At 39.5% G+C, this 27712-nt stretch overlaps 1 protein-coding gene across 5 annotated transcripts in view; it reads left to right on the forward strand.

Moving 5' to 3' along the window:
• The first annotated feature begins 7728 nt into the window (after positions 1-7728).
• The window catches only part of PDS5A (PDS5 cohesin associated factor A), a 133755-nt gene continuing 113771 nt past the window's right edge, over positions 7729-27712 (forward strand). For 4 of the 5 annotated variants that reach the window (XM_086406072.1, XM_086406076.1, XM_086406075.1 and 1 more), the window contains exons 1-2: positions 7729-7859; positions 8716-8893. In XM_086406072.1, coding sequence (XP_086262198.1) covers positions 8756-8893 — 138 coding nt within the window. In that variant the 5' untranslated portion in view covers positions 7729-7859; positions 8716-8755. Of the gene's footprint in view, positions 7860-7930; positions 8069-8715; positions 8894-27712 lie in introns of those variants that run through there. The other variant, XM_086406074.1, reaches the window with a different exon arrangement.

The raw sequence follows: 27712 nt of genomic DNA on the forward strand, positions 1-27712 counted from the left end.
ATTTTAAATTGAAAAACAAATAAAGAATTTCAGATAAATAGAAAACACATATTTATAAAATCTGCATTAAATGTCTTAGATATTTTTGCTTTTTTTCTGTTGGTATTTTTACCTTCATTCACTTTCACTATAAACGGCTTTAGTCTCCTATTACCCCAGTTCTTTCTTTGAAACTGCCACTGTGTTCAACCTCTGCAGTATTTAGTGCGAACACAGATTATCCTCTACCCTCATGTTCTGTCAATCACTCCTACAAACTCTGTTCTCTAGAACTGCACTGTCCAATATAGCAACCATTATCACTGTTTAGATTTTTTTAATTAAATTAAAAATTTAGTTCCTCCATTTCATCGGCCACTTTTCAGGCGTTTTGTAGCTGCATGTGGTTAGGACCTACTGGACAAAGCAACTGTGGAACATTTCCATTGTTGTGGTACCCCAGAGTTTGGATCTAGAATTTCTATGTAGGAAGAATTTATGGTTGGTAAGATGATTGGCACCCCACTCCAGTACTCTTGTCTGGAAAATCCCATGGACGGAGGAGCCTGGTAGGCTGCAGTCCACAGGGTCGCAACAAGTCGGACATGACTGAGTGACTTCACTTTCACTTTTCACTTTCATGCATTGGAGAAGGAAATGGCAACCCACTCCAGTGTTCTTGCCTGGAGAATCCCAGGGACAGGGGAGCCTAATGGGCTGCCATCTATGGGGTCGCACAGAGTCGGACACGACTGAAGCGACTTAGCAGCAGCAGCAGCAGCAAGATGATTGAAATAGGTTAGGAGTTTGTCCTGAAGCTGCATTGGATGTCATTTTGTATATAGTTTGTATGTTTGTACATGTGTATACGGGAGGGGGGCTGGTGGAAATTATATGAGGGCAGAACACGGCTCACAAAGTCAACCCACTCTTTTATACATTTATTGTTCTAATCACACCAAAGTCTTTTCTTCAGAAAGAAATTGCACTTAATTATCTCCAAGCCTTTTTTCACCTTGTGGTTGTCTCTATTAGCTGTTGCTCTTCCCACAACAACTACTCAGTAACAACTCACCATCCAATGCCCAGCCTCAAATACCCCTCCCTTTGGGAAGTTCCCATAGCATTCCTTTCTAAGGCTCTTAAACAGCACAATTTAAATCCCTATTGTAGAATAAATCACAGCCTTGCCTCGAATTATGGTACATATGTCTGTGATTCCTCCATTAGACTCTGATCCTGTCAAGAGCAGGAAATTTGTCTTCTTCTTTTCTAAATATTTGCCGAGTGCCTAGTACAATGCCTAACGGGAACTCAGTAACTGTTTGTTAAATTAACTTTTGAATAACTTAGATTCTAAAAGACATCCTGACTAAAGCTATTCCAAGCACAGTAGTCCCCTTCCCAGTTAAAGATAACTTCATCCTTTGCTACACAGGCCAAAAACTTTGGAGTCACCTTATTTTCTTAACTCCTTTTTTTTTTTTCATCATATCCACTGTTATTACCCAGTCCTACCATGTCTCCTTGGAATTTTTGCAGTAGTCTTATACTTGGTTATCTTACTTCTACATTTGCATCTCATTTTCAGCCTAGCAGCTAGAGTTACTCCTTCATTTTACATATATTAAAAAATTATGTAGAGCTTAGTATGTCAAAGATTTTGACTGTGTGGATCACAATAAACTGTGGAAAATTCTGAAAGAGATGGGAATACCAGACCACCTGACCTGCCTCTTGAGAAACATGTATGCAGGTCAGGAAGCAACAGTTAGAACTGGACATGGAAAAACAGACTGGTTCCAAATAGGAAAAGGAGTACATCAAGGCTGTATATTGTCACCCTGCTTATTTAACTTCTATGCAGAGTACTGCTGAAGAAGCTGAAGTTGAACGGTTCTATGAAGACCTACAAGACCTTTTAGAACTAACACCCAAAAAAGATGTCCTTTTCATTATAGGGGACTGGAATGCAAAAGCAGGAAGTCAAGAAACACCTGGAGTAACAGGCAAATTTGGCCTTGGAATACGGAATGAAGCAGGGCAAAGACTAATAGAGTTTTGCCAAAAAAATGCACTGGTCAAAACAAACACCCTCTTCCAACAACACAAGAGAAGACTCTATACATGGACATCACCAGATGGTCAACACCGAAATCAGATTGATTATATTCTTTGTAGCCAAAGATGGAGAAGCTCTATACAGTCAGCAAAAACAAGACCAGGAGCTGACTGTGGCTCAGACCATGAACTCCTTATTGCCAAATTCAGACTGAAATTGAAGAAAGTAGGGAAAGCCACTAGACCATTCAGGTATGACCTAAATCAAATCCCTTATGATTATACAGTGGAAGTGAGAAATAGATTTAAGGGCCTAGATCTGGGTAGATAGAGTGCCTGATGAACTATGGAATGAGGTTCGTGACATTGTACAGGAGACAGGGATCAAGACCATCCCCATGGAAAAGAAATGCAAAAAGCAAAATGGCTGGGGAGGCCTTACAAATAGCTGTGAAAAGAAGAGAAGCGAAAAGCAAAGGAGAAAAGGAAAGATATAAGGATCTGAAGGCGGAGTTCCAAAGAATAGCAAGAAGAGATAAGAAAGCCTTCTTCACCGATCAATGCAAAGAAATAGAGGAAAACAACAGAATGGGAAAGACTAGAGATCTCTTCAAGAAAATTAGAGATACCAAGGGAACATTTCATGCAAACATGGGCACAATAAAGGACAGAAATGGTATGGACCTAACAGAAGCAGAAGATATTAAGAAGAGATGGCAAGAATACACAGAAGAACCGTACAGAAAAGATCTTCATGACCCAGATAATCATGATGGTGTGATCACTGACCTAGAGCCAGACATCCTGGAATGTGAAGTCAAGTGGGCCTTAGAAAGCATCACTATGAACAAAGCTAGTGGAGGTGATAGAATTCCAGTGGAGCTATTTCAAATCCTGAAAGATGATGCTGTGCAAGTGCTGCACTCAATATGCCAGCAAATTTGGAAAACTCAGCAGTGGCCACAGGACTGGAAAAGGTCAGTTTTCATTCCAATCCCAAAGAAAGGCAATGCCAAAGAATGCTCAAACTACCACACAATTGCACTCATCTCACACGCTAGTAAAGTCATGCTCAAAATTCTCCAAGCCAGGCTTCAGCAATATGTGAATCGTGAACTTCCTGATGTTCAAGCTGGTTTTAGAAAAGGCAGAGGAACCAGAGATCAAATTGCCAACATCTGCTGGATCATGGAAAAAGCAAAAGAGTTCCATAAAAACATCTATTTCTGCTTTATTGACTATGCCAAAGCCTTTGACTGTGTGGATCACAATAAACTGTGGAAAATTCTGAAAGAGATGGGAATACCAGACCACCTGATCTGCCTCTTGAGAAATTTGTATGCAGGTCAGGAAGCAACAGTTAGAACTGGACATGGAACAACAGACTGGTTGCAAATAGGAAAAAGAGTATGTCAAGGCTGTATATTGTCACCCTGTTTATTTAACTTCTATGCAGAGTACATCATGAGAAATGCTGGACTGGAAGAAACACAAGCTGGAATCAAGATTGCCAGGAGAAATATCAATAACCTCAAATATGCAGATGACACCACCTTTATGGCAGAAAGTGAAGAGGAACTACAAAGCTTCTTGATGAAAGTGAAAGTGGAGAGTGAAAAAGTTGGCTTAAAGCTCAACATTCAGAAAATGAAGATCATGGCATCTGGTCCCATCACTTCATGGGAAATAGATGGGAAAACAGTGGAAACAGTGTCAAGACTTTATTTTTCTGCACTCCAAAATCACTGCACATGGTGACTGCAGCAATGAAATTAAAAGATGCTTACTCCTTGGAAGGAAAGCTATGACCAACCTAGATAGCATATTCAAAAGAAGAGACATTACTTTGCCAACAAAGGTTCATCTAGTCAAGGCTATAGTTTTTCCAGTAGTCATGTATGGATGTGAGAGTTGGACTGTGAAGAAGGTTGAGCGCCGAAGAATTGATGCTTTTGAACTGTGGTGTTGGAGAAGACTCTTAAGAGTCCCTTGGACTGCAAGGAGATCCAACCAGTCCATTTTGAAGGAGATCAGCCCTGGGATTTCTTTGGAAGGAATGATGCTAAAGCTGAAACTCCAGTACTTTGGCCACCTCATGCGAAGTGTTGACTCATTGGAAAAGACTCTGATGCTGGGAGGGATTGAGGGCAGGAGGAAAAGGGGACGACAGAGGATGAGATGGCTGGATGGCATCACTGACTCCATGGACGTGAGTCTGGGTGAACTCCGGGAGTTGGTGGTGGACAGGGAGGCCTGGCGTGCTGCGATTCATGGGGTCGCAAAGAGTTGGACACGACTGAGCGATTGAACTGAACTGAACTGAACTGAACTGATGCAGAGTACATCATGAGAAATGCTGGGCTGGAAGAAGCACAAGCTGGAATCAAGATTGTTGGGAGAAACAGCAATAACCTCAGGTATGCAGATGACACCACCCTTATGGCAGAAAGTGGAGAGAAATTAAAAAGCCTCTTGATGAAAGTGAAAGAGGAGAGTGAAAAAGTTGGCTTACAGCTCAACATTCAGAAAAATAAGATCATGGCATCTGGTCCCATCACTTCATGGGAAATAGATGGGGAAACAGTGGAAACAGTGTCAGACTTTATTTTGCTGCTGCTGCTGCTAAGTCGCTTCAGTCGTGTCTGACTCTGTGTGACCCCATAGACGGAAGCCCACCAGGCTCCCCCGCCCCTGGGATTCTCCAAGCAAGAACACTGGAGTGGGTTGCCATTTCCTTCTCCAATGCATGAAAGTGAAAAGGAAGTCGCTCAGTCGTGTCCGACTCTTAGCGACCCCGTGGATTATAGCCTACCAGGCTCCTCCATCCATGGGATTTTCCAGGCAAGAGTACCGGAGTGGGGTGCCATTGCCTTCTTTATTTTGAGGGGCTCCAAAATCACTGCAGATGGTGATTGCAGCCATGAAATTAAAAGACGCTTACTCCTTGGAAGGAAAGTTATGACCAACCTAGACAGCATATTCAAAAGCAGAGACATTACTTTGCCAACAAAGGTCCGTCTAGTCAAGGCTATGGTTTTTCCAGTAGTCATGTATGGATGTGAGAGTTGGACTGTGAAGAAAGCTGAGCACTGAAGAACTGATGCTTTTGAACTGTGGTGTTGGAGAAGACTCTTGAGAGTCCCTTGAACAGCAAGGAGATTCAACTGGTCCATCCTAAAGGAGATCAGTCCTGGGTGTTCATTGGAAAGACTGGTGCTGAAACTGAAACTCCAGTACTTTGGCCACCTCATGCGAAGAGTTGACTCATTGGGAAAGACCCTGATGCTGGGAGGGATTGGGGAGAGGAGGAGAAGGGGACGACAGAGGATGAAATGGTTGGATGGCATCACTGATTCAATGGACATGAGTTTGGGTAAACTCCGGGAGTTGGTGATGGACAGGGAGGCCTGGCATGCTGCGATTCATGGGGTCGCAAAGAGTCAGACACGACTGAGCAACTGAACTGAACTAGTTACTGAACTGAACCAGTTACTATTCTAGGCACTTTACAAATGTTAATTTATTTATCCTTCACAATGACCCTCTAAAATAAAAACGATTATCCCTATTTTACGGATGAGGAAAATCAGGCACAGAAAGATTAAGTAATTTGTCCAAGATTGCCTAGATCATAGAACATGAATCATATCACTTCTCTTTTTAAAGCACTTCCTTCTCGGAGTATGTGCCGAAGTCTTTTCAAAGGCAGGCCTAAAATGTTGTATGTGGCCTGCATCCCCCCTCTTCTATACTTTATTTTTCCATAACTATTTATTTTTTTGTCTATCTCTCCACCAATAAATTAAGCTCTACCACAACAGGCAGGGATCTTTGTTCTCTTTCCCACTACAGATTTTATTCTCAGTGCTCAAAACAATACCTTGTATAGTAGGCCCTCTTCACATAATTGTTCACAAATGAATGTATCACTTCTCATTTACTGTAAGTGGAAATGTTTTTAAAAAGGAAATAAAAACAGAAATTTCAGAATTCCTGCAATTTAGAATTTATAAGTTCAACCTATTTATGTGTTACGATCTTTAGGGCTTACTATCTTTTGAGTGTTAATAAAATCAAACAGTATTAACAATGTAGGTAATTAAAATTACAACTTTATGGATATATACAAAACTCCATTTAGTAATGGGTAAATTACTAATGGCAAGAATGAAAATAAAAATCACTCTTTATTTAAATGTGACAGATTTTTAAAAATCATATGTGAGAGAGCCTAAAAACAGTGTAGGTTTTGGTCAGTTTAAGAATTTGGATGAAGCTTTCTTAATGGATTCTGCCCTAAATGTCTAAACAAAGCACTGACTTTTGGGCATAATTCTAGCAAATCAGCAACTGTGGTGTGTTAGATTCTGAGATAATTGCCTCCTTGTATATTACTTGAAAAGCAATTCAGTGAGGGCAGCACCTTTAATATTTTTAAGATCAAACAAAGAATGTGGAAAAGACCAATTAACATCCATTAAGAATAATTTAAATAATCCAGTATCATTTTAAACTACAGCATTGATCAGTTTCAAGAGCTGCAGACTATTTCAAATTATTTTCTCTTTTTAACTTCATCTTTGGAAATTTATATGTGCTCCCAAAGTTCATTTGCTTCAGTTTTTTATTTTAAACTGTTCAAACACCACTGCATTGGGTTTTCCTTTGGATGAAAGAAAAAGCTATCTTTTGGTATATTAAAAAAATTTTTTTAAATTAGTTACTCCATATTCATAAGACTTAGTTATCCAGTTTGTAAACAGGCTTATTTCTGAATTCCAGTCTCAGAAATCCTCATTTTCTAGGTTTGGGAGTGCAGTCCAGGAAATTTCGTCTATTCTTTGAGAACTACTCGACTCAGTGCAATTTACATATTTTGCAGTTTTCAAAATATTAATTTTAGACATGTAAAGAGGAGAGGGCAAACTCTGATGGCTGTCAAAAGAAACAATAATGAGCAGCACACGTTGTGCCATGTTGCAAAACTTTTCCTCAGGTTGCAGATCTGTCCCTAGGGAGGAAATCAGTTTATTATCACCGAGTAATTAACCATTTTTCAACCATTTCCATCCACGTCGTTCAGGATGAATCCCAAAAGTCATGAACTCATCTCCGCGGCAAACGGTAATAAACTCCGTTCATCCAACTTGGCCCCAAAAGGCCGTGGGCGCCCGGTCGCTTCCCGCCAGCCAGGCTCCTCCTCTGCTCGCCTTTTGGGTCCGGTCCTCCCGAAGGCGCTCGGTGCGGCAGGTCTTGGCGCCAACCGGGTGGCGGCGCTGTTTGCCCCGCGCGCCGCCGCTTGAGGCCCGAGGGAGGCGGAGGCAAGGCCGGCGGAGGAAGGGGCGGGAGCGAGGCGCGCGCCCTGCTCTCGCGTGCTCTCGCACCGCTCGCGTGACCCGTCGGTGTGTGCGAGAGGCGCCGGCTGCCGGGAGCACGGACGGCCGCGCGCGCGCCGCTGCTAGGGGCGTCCGGGTCCGGGTCGGCGGACCCGGCCGGCGCGAGGTGCTGGCGGGCGGGCAGCCGGGGTCCGGGGCGGACACACGCGCACACGCTCCCGGAGGAGCCTTCTCCGAGGCTGCTCTTCCTCTGGCAGACGGAGAGCGGCAGTGTCTCCCCGCCCAGCTCTCACTCGCCCCGCGTCTCCCCCCGCGGCGACTGCTCCTCCTCGGCACCGCCAGCCCCAGCGCCGCTCCGGGGCGGGCGGCGGCGGCGGCGGGACCCGCGGAGCCGCTTTGTGTGCAGCCCGGAGAGGGGCGGCGGCGCAACCACCTGACAGAGGCCCGGGCGCTCGATGCACCTTCCGCCCGCATGAGGAGGAGGTAAAGGCGGCGGCGGCTCGGCTCCCGCCCTCGGCTGGGGAGGGAGGGGACGGAAGGGGAGACCGGAGAGGGGGGGCGCAGGACTGAGGCCCGGCGGGGCTGCCTGGAGGTGCTGATAAGGCCTCGGCGGCACCGGACTGCGCCGAGTGGCCGGGGGCGAGAGAATCCTCCGGGGTCCCTGAGCCGAAGTTGAAGGAACAAAATGTGAAGTGCGGAGCCGCGTCAGCCGCTTCCTGGCTTGGGGTTCGGGGTGGAGGGCAGCTTGTTTTCCCCTCCCGCGGGGGTGAGGGACCGAGACACGGGAGGGGCGGGAGCGTGGCGAGGACACCCAGGGTCCCGAAGCTTTGCCCGGCAAGGGCGTAGGTTCCCAGGAGCCGCCGTTGCGTGTAGGTCCCGTTGGGTCCCTAGTTTTGCGGCCTAAGCCGAGCCCTATAGGCCTCGCGTCTCCTTTCCCGGAGGGGACCGGCCGGGTGGGGATTCAAGGCTTCTCTCTGACCGAGCCGGGGCCTTAGGGGCCTCGCTGGGCTCTCAAAGCCTCCAAACTTCGGACCTCGGTTATTGGGGGTGGGATTTCATTGTGAAAGGAGGAATGGGAAACTCCTGGCTCTGCTCGGCGCTTCCCGCGGCCGCCGGTGCCGGGGAGCCCGGAGGGCCCCGGGTTGGCGGGGCCCGCGTGGGTGGGGGCGGCAAGGCGGCCACCAGGGTCTAAGTCCCGGGAACGAGCGGGTAGGGGGGCAGCCGCCGAGCCCCCGGCCTCCCTGGAGAAAGGATCCTTTGCAGATTAGGATTTTTGAAATGAAAAAAGAGGTTACAAAGTCGCCCCTTTCCCGCTGAACTTTTGTTTTCTGACCGATAGAGGCCGGTAGAGGACTGTGAAAGAAAAGTTGTCCCCCAGGATGGACTTCACCGCGCAGCCCAAGCCTGCCACTGCCCTCTGTGGCGTCGTGAGTGCCGACGGGAAGATCGCTTACCCTCCGGGGGTAAAGGAGATCACCGACAAGATCACCACGGACGAAATGATCAAACGACTGAAGGTAAGTTTCTCTGGACAGAATGTTCACACTTCAGACGTTTGTGGTCGGAGGTGCTCTGTCTTGGGGTATTACTGCTCTGCTGGGTCTGGCCTTAAGTTTCACCTACCAGGTTTTTGTTTTGTTTTGTTTTTAAGATATTTTACGTCTTTTCTTTTACGTCCTCTGAAAGGTATTGTTCTGTCTTGGCTGTATCTTTGAATAGTATCTCTGTTAAGGACATAATCATTATGGGAAATTAAAAGGGTTATGTATGTGATATTTTTTAATTTTACTGTTTTTTTCTCTAAGTATAAAAACTCGAGTATTTTTTAAGGTTTTTTGTCTAGAATATTTTTGAGAATACTATTCAAAGTAGCTTGCAGCTTTAAAGGTAGGCAATAATTTGCCTAGGAAGGTTTTCATCAGCTTCTAGGAGACAGATATAAGTGCAAAATGCATTTTAAAAATTATCACAATTTTCTAATATCCAAAAACTTAAATATGTAAGTAGTATGATTAAACTTTAACAGAAAGTACTGACTTTTCAAAAAGGCTTGAAGTAGAGTGATGGCTTATTTCCACATGTTCAAAGGGGTTTTAGGGACAGTGATTATGGCTTATTTTATAAGGCGTCAGCTTATTTTTAAACATGGTGGTCCTAACGTGAAGGTTGTAAGTTTCAACCTTTAGGTAAGTTAATTTTTTGTTTTCTGTTGCATGCTTATAGATTGTGGCCACAGCCTTACAGAGTAAGTGTTACTCTTATTAAGGGATCAGCTTGATGCAGTAATTCTCAACCATGGCATCTTTGACCCCTAAGGAACATTTGGCAGTGCTGAAGACATTTTTTTTTTGGTCACCGTTGGGGGCTGGATTGAAATAGGAGAAGACTGGAGACGGGGAGTCCAGCTAGGAGACTGTTAAACTGTAGTCTAGGTCAAAGATGTTGAAATCATGAAGTGGGGCTATGATAGTGGGAATAGAGAGATAGGGAACAATCCAAGAGACATTTCAGAGTTCTTCTGATCAGTTGGGAGTGTGTGGAAGGTGAGGAAAGCAACAATATTGGCACCATGCCAGTCTTCCCCTTGGGCAACTTGTTGAAATGTATTTTAGAAAATAATCTTGCCCCTTTGCTGTTAGAACTTAGTATAGTGCCTGGTAAATGTTTACAGTGTTGTGAGTGATTAATATTTAAAAGTGTTCCTGTAGTTTGTTTTTAAAAATCTAGTTGGATCCTACAATTTGCTGCCCATTTGAAAAGAATAGGACACAATACCTTATATCAAAATAAATCTTGATACTAAAGATTGTATATGAAGTGGGGGTGCTTAATTGATGCTTCTTAAGGTTGTACTATTATTGTTTTAAATTTTTGAGATGCTGAAATATGAATTATGAAATACAGATTAAGTAAAATCGTAGATCTTTCTGTTATTTTCATATTAAGAATATGGAAACCTTGAATTCTGGTGATGGATAATCTGGTTTTTAAAAAGTTATGATTGTATATACATCTTCTGTTTCAAAGTAGATTAAATGTCAGAAGTATTTTTTAACTAAATTGACAGTCTAGAATGAGCATATGGTTAGAATATTCATTTGTTATCAGGTCTTTTGGAAGTTAAATTTGATATACATATGAATCAATTTGAATGTCCTATTGCTAAAATGCTGTTTTTTCAAGAATTCTTATAATTTTGTCTTCCTCCTGCCTTTGTAAGGCGATTTTGACTTTGTACTTTTTAGGAAGGAGCTATGCTCACCACTGTACCACCAATGCACGCTGTACTTTTTAGGGATCCATGTTTAGTAAAAGTATTACTGTCTTACTAGTATAGATTTTAAATAATATCTAACTATATTTTTGATAATTTTTGTGTTATTTGTGGGTAACTTGTATAAATTCAGTAGTTTATTATTATTATAGCAACAGTGTTCAAATATTGTGAGGAAGAGGGCTTAAAGTCTAGTAAAACCCTGGTCAGTAGAATTCAGAGGTGTTTAGTCCATTTTCTTCATTTTTTGAGAATGGAACAAGCATTTAACATTTAGAAGGATTCTAAAAGAAATTCCAGAACTCCTTTTATTTCACAAATAATAAAAGTTAGACCCGAAGTGGCCAAATAACATTTACCAAGATCAGTCATGGGACTGGTTAGTGGCAGAGCCAGGGCAATAGCATCATGTATCTTTTTATTCTTATGGCTGCTTTCTTGTAAGGAGTCTAAAGGAAGTTGATCAAGGAAGCTGTGATTTTTATCATGCAGTGGAAAACAGTAAAATGAAAAGGGGAAGGGAATCATTGAGAGTTAACTTGGTCTTTTGCCGGGAAATATGGGACAGCATTTTGTGTTCTTAACATTAGAGAGAAACTATTGTGATGCTTTCAAGGTTTCTTGAAAGTAATTCTTAGAGTATGTCTTTGAAAAAGCTAAGACATACTTTTGTATTTTATAAGTTTTCATTTCTATTTTCAAGGAACTACTCTTGTTTTTACATCTATTACACTACCATTCTGTCAATTCCTTAAACATGCCATGTTCATTTCTGCCTAGACAGATTTTAAATTATGTAACCCATATACGTACTCTTCCTCCCATTTCATTAAGGGAAATCTCTTAGATTTCCTGTTATATACTCTTTTAATCCCTTCATGTCACTTGTTACAGATGTGATATTACATTTATGCTTGTGTTTATTTGGTTTGTGTCCTCAGCTTCTCTGTAAGCTTCATGAATACCACATCTGTTTGTTTACTTGTGTATCCTCCCAGTGCTTAGTTTGTATGTGTGTGTGCTCAGTCATGTCCAGCTCTTGGCGATGCCATGAATGTAACCTATCAGGCTCCTCTGGCCATGGAATTTCCCAGGCAGAAATACTGGAGTGGGTAGCCATTTCCTACTCCAGGGTATCTTCCTGACCCAGGGATTGAACCTGCATCCCCTGTGTGTCCTCTATGGCAGGTGGATTTTTTACCACTGCACCACCTGGAAACCCCACAGTTAGGTGCTCAACATATATTTGTTGAATGAATGAGTAAATAATACGTATTACTATTGGTTTAGAGAAGTATTCTTATTTTTGAAAATGAAGGATGACTTGAAAATATTTTGAATTGCAACTAAGTACTTTATCTGAGATTGCATACTAGAGATGATAAAGTAGATATTTATAATTTTAGAACTAGAAGGTAGCTTATAAGTTATTTGGTTTTGTTCAAATTTTCCAGATAAAGAAACTGATTCTGAGAGGTTGTGACCAACCCTAGTAACATAAAGCTGAAAACTGTCATTAATGATTTTGTTATTTAGATCAGTTATAGAAATATTAAAAGCCATATAAAAGTTACCTGTTTGAAAGGATAGCAGACATTTTTTAATACCAGTGTTACATTAAGCGTCAAGATATGTAGTTCACAAATATCCTTCCTCCTGTTTAAGGATTCTGAAACGAATGCAGGAGTCATGTCTGATAAGTTTTGTAACACATTCAAGATACACCTATAAACAGTATTGTACAAATTCCATTAAGTGCTTCTGCCCATGGGCTGTTATACAGTCTATCTCAGGTCACGTATTACAAGGCTATATGCTACATATTATTTTTTCTTCTGTTCCTGCTATTTTCTGAGTGGGAGGCCCTAAAAGCCTTGGTTTTTAAAGGAAGGTAGGTATTAGGATGAAGTTTGTTACTTACATCCATTTCTATTACCTGCTTTCAGAGTTCAGTGCCCCAGACAGGTCTCTAGCTACAACTCCATACCCCAAATACTTACTACCTTGATGCTAAGAATTAGGAAAGATTAAATAATAGAGTTTTATTATTCTGAAAATGTCCCCCATTTTTCTCCCACTAGGTGTTACTTCTGTGTTTTCTTTGTATTTTTCTATAATCTTTCTCTTTGTGTCTGTCATTCTCCCTCTTCCCCATGCTCTCACTTCTGCTTTCTGTAGTCTGGCCTGTGGGATACTTTAATATGAGTTAAGATATGGTAGGCTTGATTTAGGTAGAACACTCCCTTTTCTCATAAGAACCTGGGTTGGAAGAGGGGAAGAATAGATGGCAGGAAGACCATGAATTCTTTCCTTTTCCTTCACCTCAGGTGGACCTCAGAAATACTTGATTGGGTTATAATCATTTTCACTTGCATAAGTGATTTTTTAATTATTCCTACTTGCCATGTGGTATGCTAATTTTATAGGTAGTGTATAATTTCAAGTCTGGATTTCGTCTATATATTTTATTTTAATAAATGTATTGCAGAAGATTGTGCTAAGAAAATAAGAAATGGAGAGGCAAGATTTCTTAAAATGAAGTCCTAATATCTGGCCAGTATACATTTGTGAAGTAATGCTTCATGCAGTACAGCTTTTATTTTAAATTTCCATTTGCATAGAGGAACTGTTCTAGTTATCAGCTGGTGTGTAACAAGCTACCCCTAAACCTAATAGTTTAAAACAGGAACTTGTAAAAACCTTATTGTGGTAAATAAAATACATATAAAATTTGCTATTTTAATCATCTTTAAGTGTATAGTTCAGTGCCATAGTTCCAAAGTGCAGTGCAGAGTTCCAAAGAATAGCAAGGAGAGATGAGAAAGCCTTCCTCAGCGATCAATACAAAGAAATAGAGGAAAACAATAGAATGGAAAAGACTAGAGATCTCTTCAAGAAAATTAGAGATACCAAGGGAACATTTCATGCAAAGATGGGCACAATAAAGGACAAAAATGTTATGGACCTAATAGAAGCAGAAGATATTAAGAAGAGGTGACAAGAATACACAGAAGAACTATACAAAAAAGATCTTCATGTCCCAGATAAGATGATGGTGTGATTGCCACCTAAAGCCAGACATCCTGCAGTGCTAAGTCAAGTGGGCCTTAGGAAGCATCACTACGAGCAAAGCTAGTGGAGGTAATGGATTTCAGTTGAGCTATTTCAAATCCTAAAAGATGATGCTGTGAAAATGCTGCACTCAATATGCCAACAAATTTGGAAAACTCAGCAGTGACCACGGGACTGGAAAAGGCCAGTTTTCATTCCAATCTCAAAGAAAGGCAATGCCAAAGAATGTTCAAACTGCTGCACAATTGCACTCATCTCACATGCTAGCAAAGTAATGCTCAGAATTCTCCAAGCAAGGCTTCAATAGTACGTGAACCGTGAACTTGCAGATATTCAAGCTGGATTTAGAAAAGGGAGAGGAAGCAGAGATCAAATTGCCAACATCCACTGGATCATCAAAAAAGAAAGAGAGTTCCAGAAAAACATCTGCTTTATTGACTACACCAAAGCCTTTGACTGTGTGGATCACAACAAAATGTAGAAAATTCTTCAAGAGATGGGAATACCAGACCGTCTCACCTGCCTCCTGAGAAAACTGTATGCAGATCAAGAAGCAACAGTTAGAACCGGACGTGGAACAACTGATTGGTTCCAAATCATGAAAGGAGTATGTCAAGGCTATGTATTGTCACCCTGCTTATTTAACTTATATGCAGAGTACATCATGTGAAATGATGGGCTGGATGAAGCAGAAGCTAGAATCAAGATTGCTGGGAGAAATATCAATAACCTCAGATATGCAGATGACACCACCTTTATGGCAGAAAGCAAAGAGGAACTAAAGACCCTCTTGATGAAAGTGAAAGAGGAGAGTGAAAAAGTTGGCTTAAAACTCAACATTCAAACAACGAAGATCATGGCATCTGGTCCCATTGCTTCATGGCAAATAGATGGGGAAACAATGGAAACAGAATCTTTATTTTGAGGGGCTCCAGAATCACTGCAGATGATGACTGCAGCCATGAAATTAGAAGACAGTTGCTCCTTGGAAGAAAAGCTATGAACAACCTAGACAGCATATTTAAAAGCAGAGACATTACTTTGCCGACAAAGGTCCATCTAGTCAAAGCTATGGTCTTTCCAGTGGTCATGTATGGATGTGAGAGTTGGATAATAAAGAAAGCTGAGCGCCAAAGAATTGATGCTTTTGAACTGTGATGTTGGAGAAGACTCTTGAGAGTCCCTTAGACTGCAAGGAGATCCAACCAGTCCATCCTAAAGGAAATCAGTCCTGAATATTCATTGGAAGGACTGAAGCTGAAGCTCCAATACTTTGGCCACCTGATGCGAAGAACTGACTCATTGGAAAAGACTGATGCTGGGAAGAATTGAAGGCAAAAAGAGAAGGGCATTGCAGAGAATGAGGTGTTTGGATGGCATCACCGACTTGATGGACATGAGTTTGAACAAGCTCCAGGAGTTGGTAAAGGACAGGGAAGCCTTGCATGCTGCAGTCCATGGGACTACAAAGAGTCGGACTCAACTGAGTGACTGAACTGAGCTTAGTGCCATAAGTACATTCACATTGCTGTGCAGCCTCATCACCATCCATTCAAAACTTTTCATCATCCTTTCCTGAACTCTGAACCCATTAAACTAGAACGCTGTTTCCCACTTCCCCCAGCCCAGGCGACCACTTTCTACTTCCTGTCTTTATGAATTTGACTACTCTAGGAGCCTTGTATCAGTTCAGTTGCTCAGTTGTGTCCAACTCTTTGCGACCCCACGGACGGCAGCATGCCAGGCTGCATCACCAACTCCCGGAGTTTACTCAGACACGTCCATTGAGTCGGTGATGCCATCCAACCATCACATCCTCTGTTGTATAAATGGGATCATATTGCTGCTTTTGTGACTGGCTTATTCACTTGGCATAATGTCTTCAGGTTTATCTGTTCTTGCAGTATGTGTCAGAATTCACATATATAACACCTTTTGTTTATCCTTTCATTCTTTGGTGGACACTTGGGTGGCTTCCACCTTTTACCTACAGTCAGCAACTTTTCTTCCTATCTCACAGTTTTGTGGATCAGAAATTTGGGCCAGACTTGGCTTTCTGCTCCACATTATGTACTAGGGTCCCTCAGTGGTATTCAGCTGGTGATTAGACTGGTCTAATGTGTACACACTGGCTTCTCTCAAACACTTGGTGCCATGGTAGGAACAGCTGAAAGGCTGGACTCAACTGGGCCCTTCTTCCTGGGTATTATGTAGTGTTAAGGCTTCTCCACATGGTCTCTCCAGCAGGGTAGTTGAGCTCAGTTTTCCAAGACACTCCGGAGGAATTTGTCAGCACTTTTAAAAGACTTTATTCAGAATTGGCCTTGACGTTTCTACCTTACTCTACTGTTTAACGTATTCATAGCCCAGCTCGCATTCAAGGGGAGAAAAATTGACCTAACTTCTCAATGGAAGAAGTAGAAAAGAATTTGTAACTGTCTTTAATCTACCATAGGAGCTCTCACAACAAATCAAAGGATACTACACTTTGTAGTTACATTCATGTATTTGAAAAACATTTAATCTCAAAAAGCAACAGTTTATACTTTCAGCGAATTTGCTGGATCTGTAAAATGTATTTTACTAAATTGCTGTAACAAGTTACTGTAAGAAAAAAGTTGTAGGAATTCTTTATATGCTAGTTCGGGAAAAATTATGAAGGAGGCTCATGATTTGATCCTAGAGCTTGTTTATTATATTACTTGAATTCTTACTAGAAAGTATTACTGGTCAATCATAATGATGATCCCTCCTTCTCTCTCTCTTTTTTTTTTTAACCCATTTTAATATCTTCTTTTGAGACATTTTATCCCTCTAAAAATTTTGGAAAAATTGCACCTTAAACACTCATATCCCTTCACTTAGATTCACTAGTTGTTAACATTTTGTCACTTTTGCTTTCATGCACACACACACAAACACACGTGGAGGGAGATAGGTGTAACACACTATTTTGTTGGAAAGTTACTTGCATACATCTTGAGATTCCACCTCTGAATGCGTCAGCAGTCTTAGTATAAGCTAATGTCTTAGTCTAAAGACATTCTCTTACTTTATAACAATGATCATTATCATACTCTAGGAATTTAACATCGACATAATGATATCTGTTATGCTGTCCATAATAAAATTCTCTCAATTGCCCTAAAACTTATTATTTCAAAATTGAATTTTTCATATCTTTTTTCTTTGTTGTTAAAGTCTAATGGTATATGATATCTATCTTCCTTGTGAAATTGTACCTTTTATTATTAAAAATATTCATCTTTGTTTCATTTAAAATAAATAAAATTTTTTTAAACGGAAAAAAAATTGAATTTTTCTTCCTCTGTCCAATTTCCAATATAGGATCCCATGCATTTATCATGTCTCTTTTGTCTCCTTTAATCTAGAAAAGCCTCTCATTTTTGGGGGGAGTGTTGTTCATGACGTTTTTTGAAGCATTTGTCCTACAAGAGTTAGTAATCTGTTTTTTCTCATTTCCTTATGCTTAGATTCAAGTTGAACCTTTTTTGCAAGTGTACTATGCAATCAGTGGTATATAGTTACCTTTGCATCATATCAGGAGGCATGTAATGCCAAATTTTGTTATATTGACTATGCTAAGTTTGATCACTTGGGTACAGTTGGCCAGCTCTGCATTGTAAACGTACTTCTCCCGACCATTCTTAACTTTTTTTAAAAACAGTGAACTTTTATTTATTTTATTTTTGGCTGCACTGGGTCTTCATTGCTGCATGCGGGCTTTCTCTAGTTGTCATAAGTGGGAGCTACTTTCTAGTTGCAGTGTGCAGGCTAGGGCACTTGGACATCAGTAGTTCTGGTCAGTGGGCTTAGTTGCTCTGAAGCATATGGAATCTTCCCTGACCAGGGATCAAACCTGTGTCTCCTGCATTGGACGGCAGATTCTTAACTACTGGACCACCAGGGAAGTCCTTACTCAACTGTTTTAGCACCCACTTTGATGGTTATAAAATATTGCCCTTTTTGATTCTATCATTCCTTTCACCTGTATTAGCTGGCATTCTTCTGTAGAGAAGACCCTGCCCCTGTTTAAAAAACAAAATCACTCATAGATTCTTTGTTCAGTGCCTTATAGTCCATTTTATTCCTTTTGAGAGTCAGATTGTCCCAGATGAGCATCCTTGCTTTCCTGTCTTTTCAAACATCTAGTGTCTTTTTGACATGTCTTTCTATGAGTCTTTGAGCACTTCTTTGATTTCTGGTACAAGATGTTCACCTTGTGCTTCCCTTCCTCAGATTTGGATAGATTTTTTCCAAAGAACCTTATTTCCATTTTAGTGGAGAGTGGTGTTTATAAACCAAGGCCTTGGAATGGCCATTGTGTTCACATTATTGTTAGATATGTAATTTCTTCAGGTCTTTCAGTATGTACAGCTAGGGCATATATATACTTTAAATCATGAGTTCATTGGCCACTTTCAGTTGAAATCCAGTATCGGAACGTTTTCTAAACTTCCTCCATCAGCCTTCTCTTACACTATAAATCCTAATTTCTCTTAACTCTGGTAAATTTATTTATACTACTCTACTATAAGGTGCTACTATAAACACAAAAAAATTCAGAACTACTATTTCAGTAACCCTTGCAAGGTTTCTTTGCAGTTCTTTCTGTCAAATTAAGATTGCATAGAGAACCATGCTCATTAGTTTTTTGAATTGGAATTTTTTTGTCTGAATGGTTGTTAATCAGTTTTCTATACAATTGGTTTTCTGTTTGTATTCAATTATATGTGCACACACATTTGTTGACTCTTCATTTCTACTGATGAGTATAATCCTTGCTTGACTCTTTATTGGTAACAAAATTTACCATCTTAACCACTTCTAAGTGTTGACAGTACAGTAGTGTCAACTGTACACACATTGTCAATACAGTAGATTTCTGGAACATTTTCATCATGTAAGACTGAAACTATACCCACAGAACAAGTCCCCTTTCTTCTGTGATCCCTTTAGCCCATAGTAGCCACTATTCTACTTTTGGTCTCTAAGAGTGTGACTACTTTAGATACCTCACATATAAGTGTGGAATCATATTCTATTTGTCTTTTTGTGACTGGCTTATTTCACTTAGTATAAAGTCCTCAAGGTTTATCCATGTTGTAGCATATGACAGCATTTCCTTCTTTTTTAAGGCTAGTATTCCATTGTGTGTATCCACCACATTTCTTTGTCCATTAATGGAAATGTAGAAAGATCCACCTTTCAGGTATCGTGAGCAGTGCTGCAGTTAACATGGATGTGCATGTATCTCTTTTGAGATCCTGTTTTCAGTTCTTTTGTGTATATATGTATTGCTGGGAATGCAGGATCATATGGTAATTTTATCTAAACATTTTCGGGGAACTCCCCTCCATACTGTTTTCGATAATGGCTGCTTCATTTTACATTTCACCTAGTAGTACACCAGAATTCCAGTTGCTCCACGTCAGTACTTGTCTTCTGTGGTTTTGATAGTGGCCATCCTAACAGATATGAGGTAATGTCTTACTGTGGTTTTGATTTGTATTTCCCCAACAATTGGTGATGTTGAGCATCTTTTCATGCTTATTGGCTGTTTGTGTATCTTTTTTAGAAAAATATATATTTAAGTCCTGTATGTATGTATGTATGAGTTGCTGAGTTGTGTCTGACTCTTTGCAGTCCCATGGACTGCAGCCTGTCAGGCTCCCCTGTCCATGGAATTCTCCAGGTGAGAATACTGGAGTGGGTTGCCATTCCCTTCTCCAATTAAGTTCTTTACCCATTTTTTTTTCTTTATCCATTTTTTAATCAGGTTATTTGTTTTATTGTTTAGTTGTAGAAGTGTCTGTATTCAGTTTTAGAAATTACATTGTTCATTCTTTTTTTTTTTTTTTTTAATTTTTAGTTGGTTCAAGAGTCAGAACTATTGAAAAACTACTTCTCAGAAGTCTTCCATCCTTATTCCTTCCACTGCATTTCCACACACCTTCTCTCTGTAGATAATCATTTCCATTAGTTTCTGGTTGATCCTTTCTTTCTGTGTTACTTCTCTTCTTCTCAAAAGATAGACTACCATATATACTCTATTGTACTTTTGTTTTTACCCAATATATCTTAGCAATGACACCATATCTGGAAATCTTCTTTTATTCATTTTCATGATGCTATAGTATTCTATGTGTGTAGAGGTACCCTAGTTTTATTTAACTAATCTCTCAGTGTTGATTTTAGATTGTTTGTAATATTTTCCTATTAAAAGTAATGCTAAAACAAATAACCTTGGTACACATTGTTTTGTACTTGTGCAAGTGTATCATCAGGGTAAATGCCTAGGAATGGGATTATTGAACCAAAGGGTACCTTTATGAGTGATTTTGTTACAGGTGGTTAAATTCCCCTTCATACCGGTTGTACCATTTTGTTCTTTTACCAGCAAGTGTAAGTGCCCGAGCTCTCAGTAATGTATTGTCAAGTGATGCCTACTTTTAAATTAGTGAATTAACATGTTGCCCAGAAAAGCCATTTTATTGCCTCCTGGCAACAAAACAAATTCTTTTTAAGAATTATTATTTAAGTGCTACATTGAGGTTCAAAGGGATAAGAACCCTATTTAGATTTCATTAAAAACTCAAATGGAATTGAGTAGCTTTTTAAAAAGTTTATTTAAAGAATGAAGGTAGAGATGGAGACAAAATTTTAGTAACAGAGATGATGTTGAAATCAACAAGCCTCACTTAGATCTTCATTCAAGGCCTTGAATTAAATAGACATTAAGGTGAATGCCTATTAAAAATCATACATGAAATAAATAACATTGATATGTAGAATGCCAGTACCATAATTTATTTTCCCAATATCAGATATCCGTAGATGTCCAAGGCAAAAACTGATTTGTGCTCACAGTAGGCAACTAGGCTTAAAGCATTAAAATGAATTTTATTCTTGTTAGTTTCTATTTTCAGAGTTAATTATTTAAATACTACTTTGGCTGAGGTTGTTGGCATATGGAAGTATGTCCAGTTGAATTCCATGGTCAGAAAGATAAGTGGAGTTTATACATGATATAAAAGCCTAACAAGTTTTTATTTGCTCCAAGACAACAAATCAAGAAGTTTCTAGATAACGATTGAAATAGAAAGCTAAACACAAACATAAGGAAAGAGTTTACTAAATTTCTTTCCATTGCTATTGGCATTTGGTTTTTTACATTAAGTACAGATCTTCCCAACTGGTACACTTCTATACAGTTACAGACATGCCTAAATACAGGGTCCTCAGCCTTTGGAGATTACAAATATTAGATCTTTTTTTGAATATTATGTGATATTTTAAAAGTTGGAAGCTACCATCTTATATGTGTGTGTGTTTGTGTTGTTTTTAATGTTATAAAATAATTTTTAAGATCAAACACGTAAAACTTCCACCAAAACTAGGGCACTGTGATTAGTAGTGATAAACATCATGAGTCCATTAGGGGAAACCAGACTTATACTAGGAATAACACTGAAATAGATTTCCATTTATATGAAGGATATTTGAGCTTATCCTAAAACTTAACCATAAGTTAAATGCCAATTATGTGCTAGGATGGGTTCTGTTTCTTTGGATAAAAAGATACTCAGAATTTTAGGGGTAAGGAAAAGTTTCATGGAAAAGTTGACAGTGGAACTGGGATTTGAAGGCTTAGACTTTGGTAAGCAAATAGGTGGTGAAACGGTTCAAAGAAATGAATGGTAGGGACAAAGACTGAGAGGCAAGCTTGGTGTGTTTGAAGAAAATGAGAAGAATAGTTTTGATAGAGCTAAAGCATCCCAAAGAGAGTAGTTGGAAGGAAAAACTAGTGGAAGATACTGATGAAATTTGTAAAATCCTTAAATGCCAAAGAGAGGAATTTGATTTAAAAAAGAAAAATAGAGCTGAAGAGTGATGTGTCTACATTGTGATTTTGCATGATTAGCAAAGGTAAGGGCCAAAGAGTTTTTTAAGAACACGAATGCCACCCTTTCTTTGAGGCCAGTTTGTAGAGTTTTTTTATCCTCATGTCCAGACCAGATAGTATCTTTGGTTGAACAGTGTTGTTGTCCAGTTGCTCAGTCATGTCCAACTCTTTGCAACCCCGTGGACTGCAGCATGCCAGACTTCCCTGTCCTTCACCATCTCCCAGAGTGTGCTCAAACTCACGTGCATTGAGTCAGTGATGCCATCCAACCATCTCGTCATCTGTCGTCCCCTTCTCCTCCTGCCTTTAATCTTTCCCATCATCAGGGTCTTTTCTAATGAGTTGGTTCCTTCGCATCAAGTGGCAAAGTATTGGAGCTTCAGTGTCAGTACTTCGAATGAATGTTCAGGATTGATTTCCTTTAGGATTGACTGGTTTGATCTTGCAGTTGAACAGTAATCGTTTCTAATTGATATTGTCTGAATAAATCTGTTGGTTGCTGACAGTTAGTAGAGTGGTTAGTAGAATTTTATATGCTAGATCATTATAATATGAATTAGATTTTTATCACATATATTTAGTGCATTTTTTCCAAAATTTCCTAGAATTGCTGTGGTAGGAATTCAAGTAAACATCAATAGTAATTTGATGCCAAATTGTTTTAATATGTGAAAATTAAGTTCAGTGGCCATGTTTAATTTTCTGTAATTTCAGATGTTTGTTGAATTGAAGAGACTTCATGTAGCACTGTAAAATTAGTAAAGCCACCACATCTGCAGTTATTTCCTCCACTGAAGTCTTGAACCATTCAAGGTCATCAGTGAGGGTTTGGATTCAACTTTTCCCAAAGTCCTGTTAATGTTGATATTTTGACCTCTTCCCATAAATCACCAGTGTTCTTAAAAGCATGCAAGATGATTAATCCTTTCCAGAAGGTTTTCAGTCTGCTTTGCCCAGATCCATCAGAGAAATCACTGTAACCTACAAAATGTTAATGTTAAGCTTTAAATAATAAACCTTAAAAGTCAGAATTACTCTTTGACTCATAGTCTGCAGAATGGATGTTAGCAGGCATAAAAACAAACAGCTGAGAAAAGAAGCTAAAGGCAAAGGAGAAAAGGAAAGATATACCCATTTGAATGCAGAGTTCCAAAGAATAGCAAGGAGAGATAAGAGTTGGAAGTACTTATAAATGTTACTAATGATAGTTTTACTTTTTCTAAAACAGGAGGCTCAGTAAACATTGACTCAGTGATCAATGCAAAGAAATAGAGGAAAACAATAGAATGGGAAAGACTAGAGATCTCTTCAAGAAAATTAGAGATACCAAGAGAACATTTCATGCAAAGATGGGCTCTATAAAGGACAGAAATGGTATGGACCTAACAGAAGCAAATCTGTATGCAGGTCAGGAAGCAACAGTTAGATCTGGACATGGAACAACAGACTGGTTCCAAGTAGGAAAAGGAGTACTTCAAGGCTGTATATTGTCACCCTGCTTGTTTAACTTATATGCTCCTGTAACACTCCTATAGAGGCATCCACAACTTTAATTTTTTAAACCTGGGTTACTTTTTCATTAGTTAGTACCTGTTCGTGGCTAAGTAGTAGACTGCTGTATGAATATAACAATTTGTTTTTGTTGTTGTTGTTTTTGTTTGTTGTGCTGTGCTGGCAGCATGAAGGATTTTAGTTCCTAGAATAGGGACCAAACCCATGGTCCCCTGCAACAGAAGTGTGGAAACTTAACAATTGGACTGCTAGGGAAATCCCTATACCAGTTTGTTTTATACCATTCTCATATTGATGGAAAGAAACTTGTTTACATTTTAGGCTATTTGAATAAAAGTACTATAAATATTACTATATAAGTCTTCTCTTGTACATATCTTAGTTTATGTTGGGTAAATGCCTAGGAGTACAGTCATTGGGTCATAAGGTGAAAGTGTTAGTTGCCTAGTCATATCCAACTCTTTGTGATCCCATGGACTGTATCCTGCCAACCTCCTCTGTCCATGAATTTCTCCAGGCAAGAATACTGGAGAATGGAGTGGGTAGCCATTCCATGCTCCAAGGGGTTTTCCAACCCAGGAATCAAACCTGAGTTTCTTGTATTGCAGGCAGAGTCTTTACCATCTGAGCCACTAAAGACCCAGGAGTCATAAAGTAGGTTATTTTTAATTTAGTTAGCAGCTACTAGTCTTTTCCCCAAAATAGTTGTTCTGTTTTATAATTCCACTGACAGTGTATGGTAATACTTTATTTTCAAAGAATTTCTCCATACTTTCCACATTGCCTAATTTATCCATATAAAGTTGATGTTTATAATATTTATTAACCATTTAATATATATCAGATGTATAGCTATATTCCCTGTTGCATTTCTCATATTGATTCTTTTTTTTTTAATTTAATCATCTAAGAAAGGATTTTTCTTATCTGTTAACTCTTCAAAATCTCAGTTTTGGCTCTGCTAATTTTTCTGTTACTTATTTGTTTTCTGCTCTTATTTCTTTCCTTCAGTGTAGTTTGGATTTTCTAACACAAGTTTCTCAGCCTTAGCACTGTGGACATTTTATACCAGATAGTTCTTTGTTTTGGAGGGATGTCTTGTGCACTGTTGGGTGTTTAGCAGCATCAGACAGATGTACTCACTAGATGACAGTGGTAGGCCCTTGCCAGATGTCTCCAGGGAGACAGAATCACCCTGGTTAGAAAACTGCTGTTCTGATAGAGGCTTTTTAAGCCTGTACATTTCTTTCAAAACACTTTGAATTGTATCTCACTAATTTTGATATATTTTTATTACCATTCAGTTAGAAATATTTTCTCATTTTATGATTTTTTCCTTTGACCTGTGAATTATTTAGAAATGTGTGACTTAATTCCCAAATATTTGAAGTATACATATCTGATTATTAATTATTCCTAGTTTAATTTTATTTTGATCAGAAGACATAATTTGTCTTTGGCTACACTGAGGTTTCATTGCTGTGGGTGGGCTTTCTGTAGTTGGAGGTACTTGCTAGTTGTAGGGCATGTGCTTCTCTTCGCGATGGTTTCTCTTGTTGTGGAGCACAGGCTCCAAGCACACCAGCTCAGTAGTTATGGTGCATGAGTTCAGTTGCCCCATGACATGTGGGGTCTTTGTTTACCAGGGATCAAACCTGTGTCCTCTGCATTGGCCGTGGGTTCTTAACCACTAGACCACCAGGGAAGTCCTAAGCTTCATTTTTAAAGGATATTACTTTTTGGATATAAAATTCTGAGTTTATAGCTTCAGTGCTTTAACGATGTAATCCCACTGCCTTGTGTTCTCTAGTGCTGCAGATGAGAAGTTGGTGGCAGTTTGTATTCTTGTTTCCTTGTATGTAATGTGGGCTTTTTTTCTGGCTGCTTTCGTGGTGTTTCTTTTTCTTTGATGTTCAGCAGTTTCACTGTGATGCCCTGAGGTTTGTGTTTACCTGATACTTGTCCTGCTTTGAAATCACTCAGTTTCCTAGATCTATACATTTATGTCTTTTAGCAAATTTGGGAGCGTTTTGACCGTTTATATCGTTGGAGTTTTTTTTCTTCTACTCCCTTTTTTCTCTTTCTAGGATCTACTTACACGTATGTTAAATATTTTTTATATAATGCCCTCAGATCACTGGCACTCTTTTTCAATAATTTCTCTCTGTGTTCTGCAAATTGGATCCCTCCTATTGTTTGTTCTTAAGTTTATGTGTTTTTCTTCTGTTATCTTCAATCATAGATACAGCCTGAAAAATGTAAAGTCATGGGGATTTGGGAGATAATGTATGTGATATTATCTATGTGTTTCCTCTTTTTTAAAATATGTAATTTTTTACATGTAGTAAAGTTCATAAACCTTAAGTATAGCATATTATTAATTTTTATATATGTATACACACATAGCCATTATCCAGATCAAAATGGCACTATAGCAGGCGCCTTTCTATTCCCCTCCCCAGAGATAGACACCCTTCTGGTCTTTACTAGCGTACATCTTGCCATCAAACTTCATATAAATGAAATCATGTAGTATGCACTCTTATGTCTGAGTTTTTTGCTAAATATTATGTCTGAGTTTCATCCATGTTGTTTTGGGTTGCAGCGGTTCATTTTCACTGTATGAGTATACTAGAATTTACTTACCCATACAATTATTGATAGATATTTGGGTTAATAACTTTTTGTTTTTATGAAGAAACATTCCTTTGAATAATGTACATGGTTTTTAGTAGTGGTAAGGACTCATTTGTCTTCAGTATATACCTGAGATTGGTGGATTTTCTTTGAAGAATCAGATAGTAAGAATTTTATGTTTTGTGGGTCAATAGAACTCTGTAAGTATTTGCACAAAACAACTTAAAAATTTTTTTTTGTTTATTTTTGGCTGTGCTGGGTCTTCATTGCTGCATGGGCTTTTCTCTAGTTGTTCTGAGCAGGGGCTTCTCTCTAGTTACGGTGCAGCGCAGGCTTCTCACTGCGGTAGCTTCTCTTGTTGTGGGACACTGGCTCTGGGATGCATGGGTTTCTGTAGTTATGGCATGTGGGCTCCATAGTTGGTGGCTCCCGGGCTGTAGAGCACAGACTCAATAGTGGTGAACAGACTTGGTTCCACCGAGGCATGTGGAATCTCTGGATTGGGGATCCAATCCGTATCTCCTGCATTGAGAGGCAGATTCTTTACCTCTGAGTTCAAGGAAGCCCAGAACTTTATTTTTAAAAAACAAAATTGAAAACATAATAGTGATTCAGTACTTTTTTTGTAACACAGGTTTGCTGATAAGAAGAATGGAATTCTTTAAGGGAAGAGGTGTGGAGCTAACATTTTACTTAATTGGGCCTCAGAGTTAATGTTCCCTCTTACCAAAATGGATTTCAAGTGCTCACCTACTAATGCTGATCTGTAATGAAATGTGGTATACTTCATTTAAAAATTTTTTTTCACAGATAGCCACTCCTAAATATTGGTGTCAGCTTATGAACATATGATTTTAATTGAGCATATTGATTGCTTGGAAAGCATTTATTGAAGTATTTTATATTTTTCTCGTGATAATTGCCTTTCAGCTTTTCATTACATTTCATACTAATAGCTTTCAGTGGAAGAGTTAGGTGGAAGTTCCTCAACTGCAATTTAAAATGGACTTTGAAATGTGGAAATTACCTGTGTGTGTGTGTGTGTTGAGGTCCTAAGAGTTCTGCTGGAATTGCAGTTTGAGCTTGGAAATGTAGATCTATGTTTTTGTTACAACTTTTGGTAGCACAGGAAAGAAAAGCTTGACATTTCTTATGATTCAGTAGTGGGTGTTCCTTGTTGAAATATGTAAGTTTTCACATATATGTACTTAACAGGCTTTTGGTTACAACTTGAAGTCATTGAGAAACAACCCCATACTTACAACCAAAGCTACTTTCTAAAGCCATTCAGTGTTTAAAAATACTAACAAATGCTATCAATTAAGTGGTGTTGAGTGCTGAAAGAAGCTGAAGACTAATCGAGTGACATTCACAGGACTAGCAAGAAAAACAAGAAAGGAGTCTCTTTTTCCTCTTCCTGCCTTCTTATCACTCTGCTTTCTGTTGAAGATGCTGACGCCGTGAGCAGTGCATTTTCCTGAATTTGTCTCAACATCAGAGAACAGACTATATAGATAGAGGAGGTGGATTTGGAATTGAGAGACATACAAATACTTAGCATACTGTTCTGATAAGTGAACTTCTGTAGAACAAGACTAATTGTTTCTTGATTTTGTCTAACAAGACACAGTACTGTATGTGTTTGTGTGGGGGGCTATGCATGCTTAGTCGCTCAGTCATATCCAACTCTGCGACCCCATGAATGTAGCCCACCAGGCTCCTCTGTCCATGGGATTACCCAGGCAAGACTACCAGAGTGGTTTGCTGTTCCTTCTCCAGGGGATCTTCTTGACTTAAGGATCCATATCTCCTGCATTAGCAGGCAGATTCTTAGGTGACAAATACCCAATTCTGGGTGAGGTCAATTGCTTTGTTAGTTAAAACTGTTCCATCTCCATAGTCTTAACTCAAGGA

The sequence above is a fragment of the Bos grunniens genome, chromosome 6 (genome assembly GCF_055505025.1).
Source record: "Bos grunniens cultivar Pamir isolate PY7600 chromosome 6, Bosgru_T2T1.0, whole genome shotgun sequence".
NCBI classification, from domain to species: domain Eukaryota; kingdom Metazoa; phylum Chordata; class Mammalia; order Artiodactyla; family Bovidae; genus Bos; species Bos grunniens.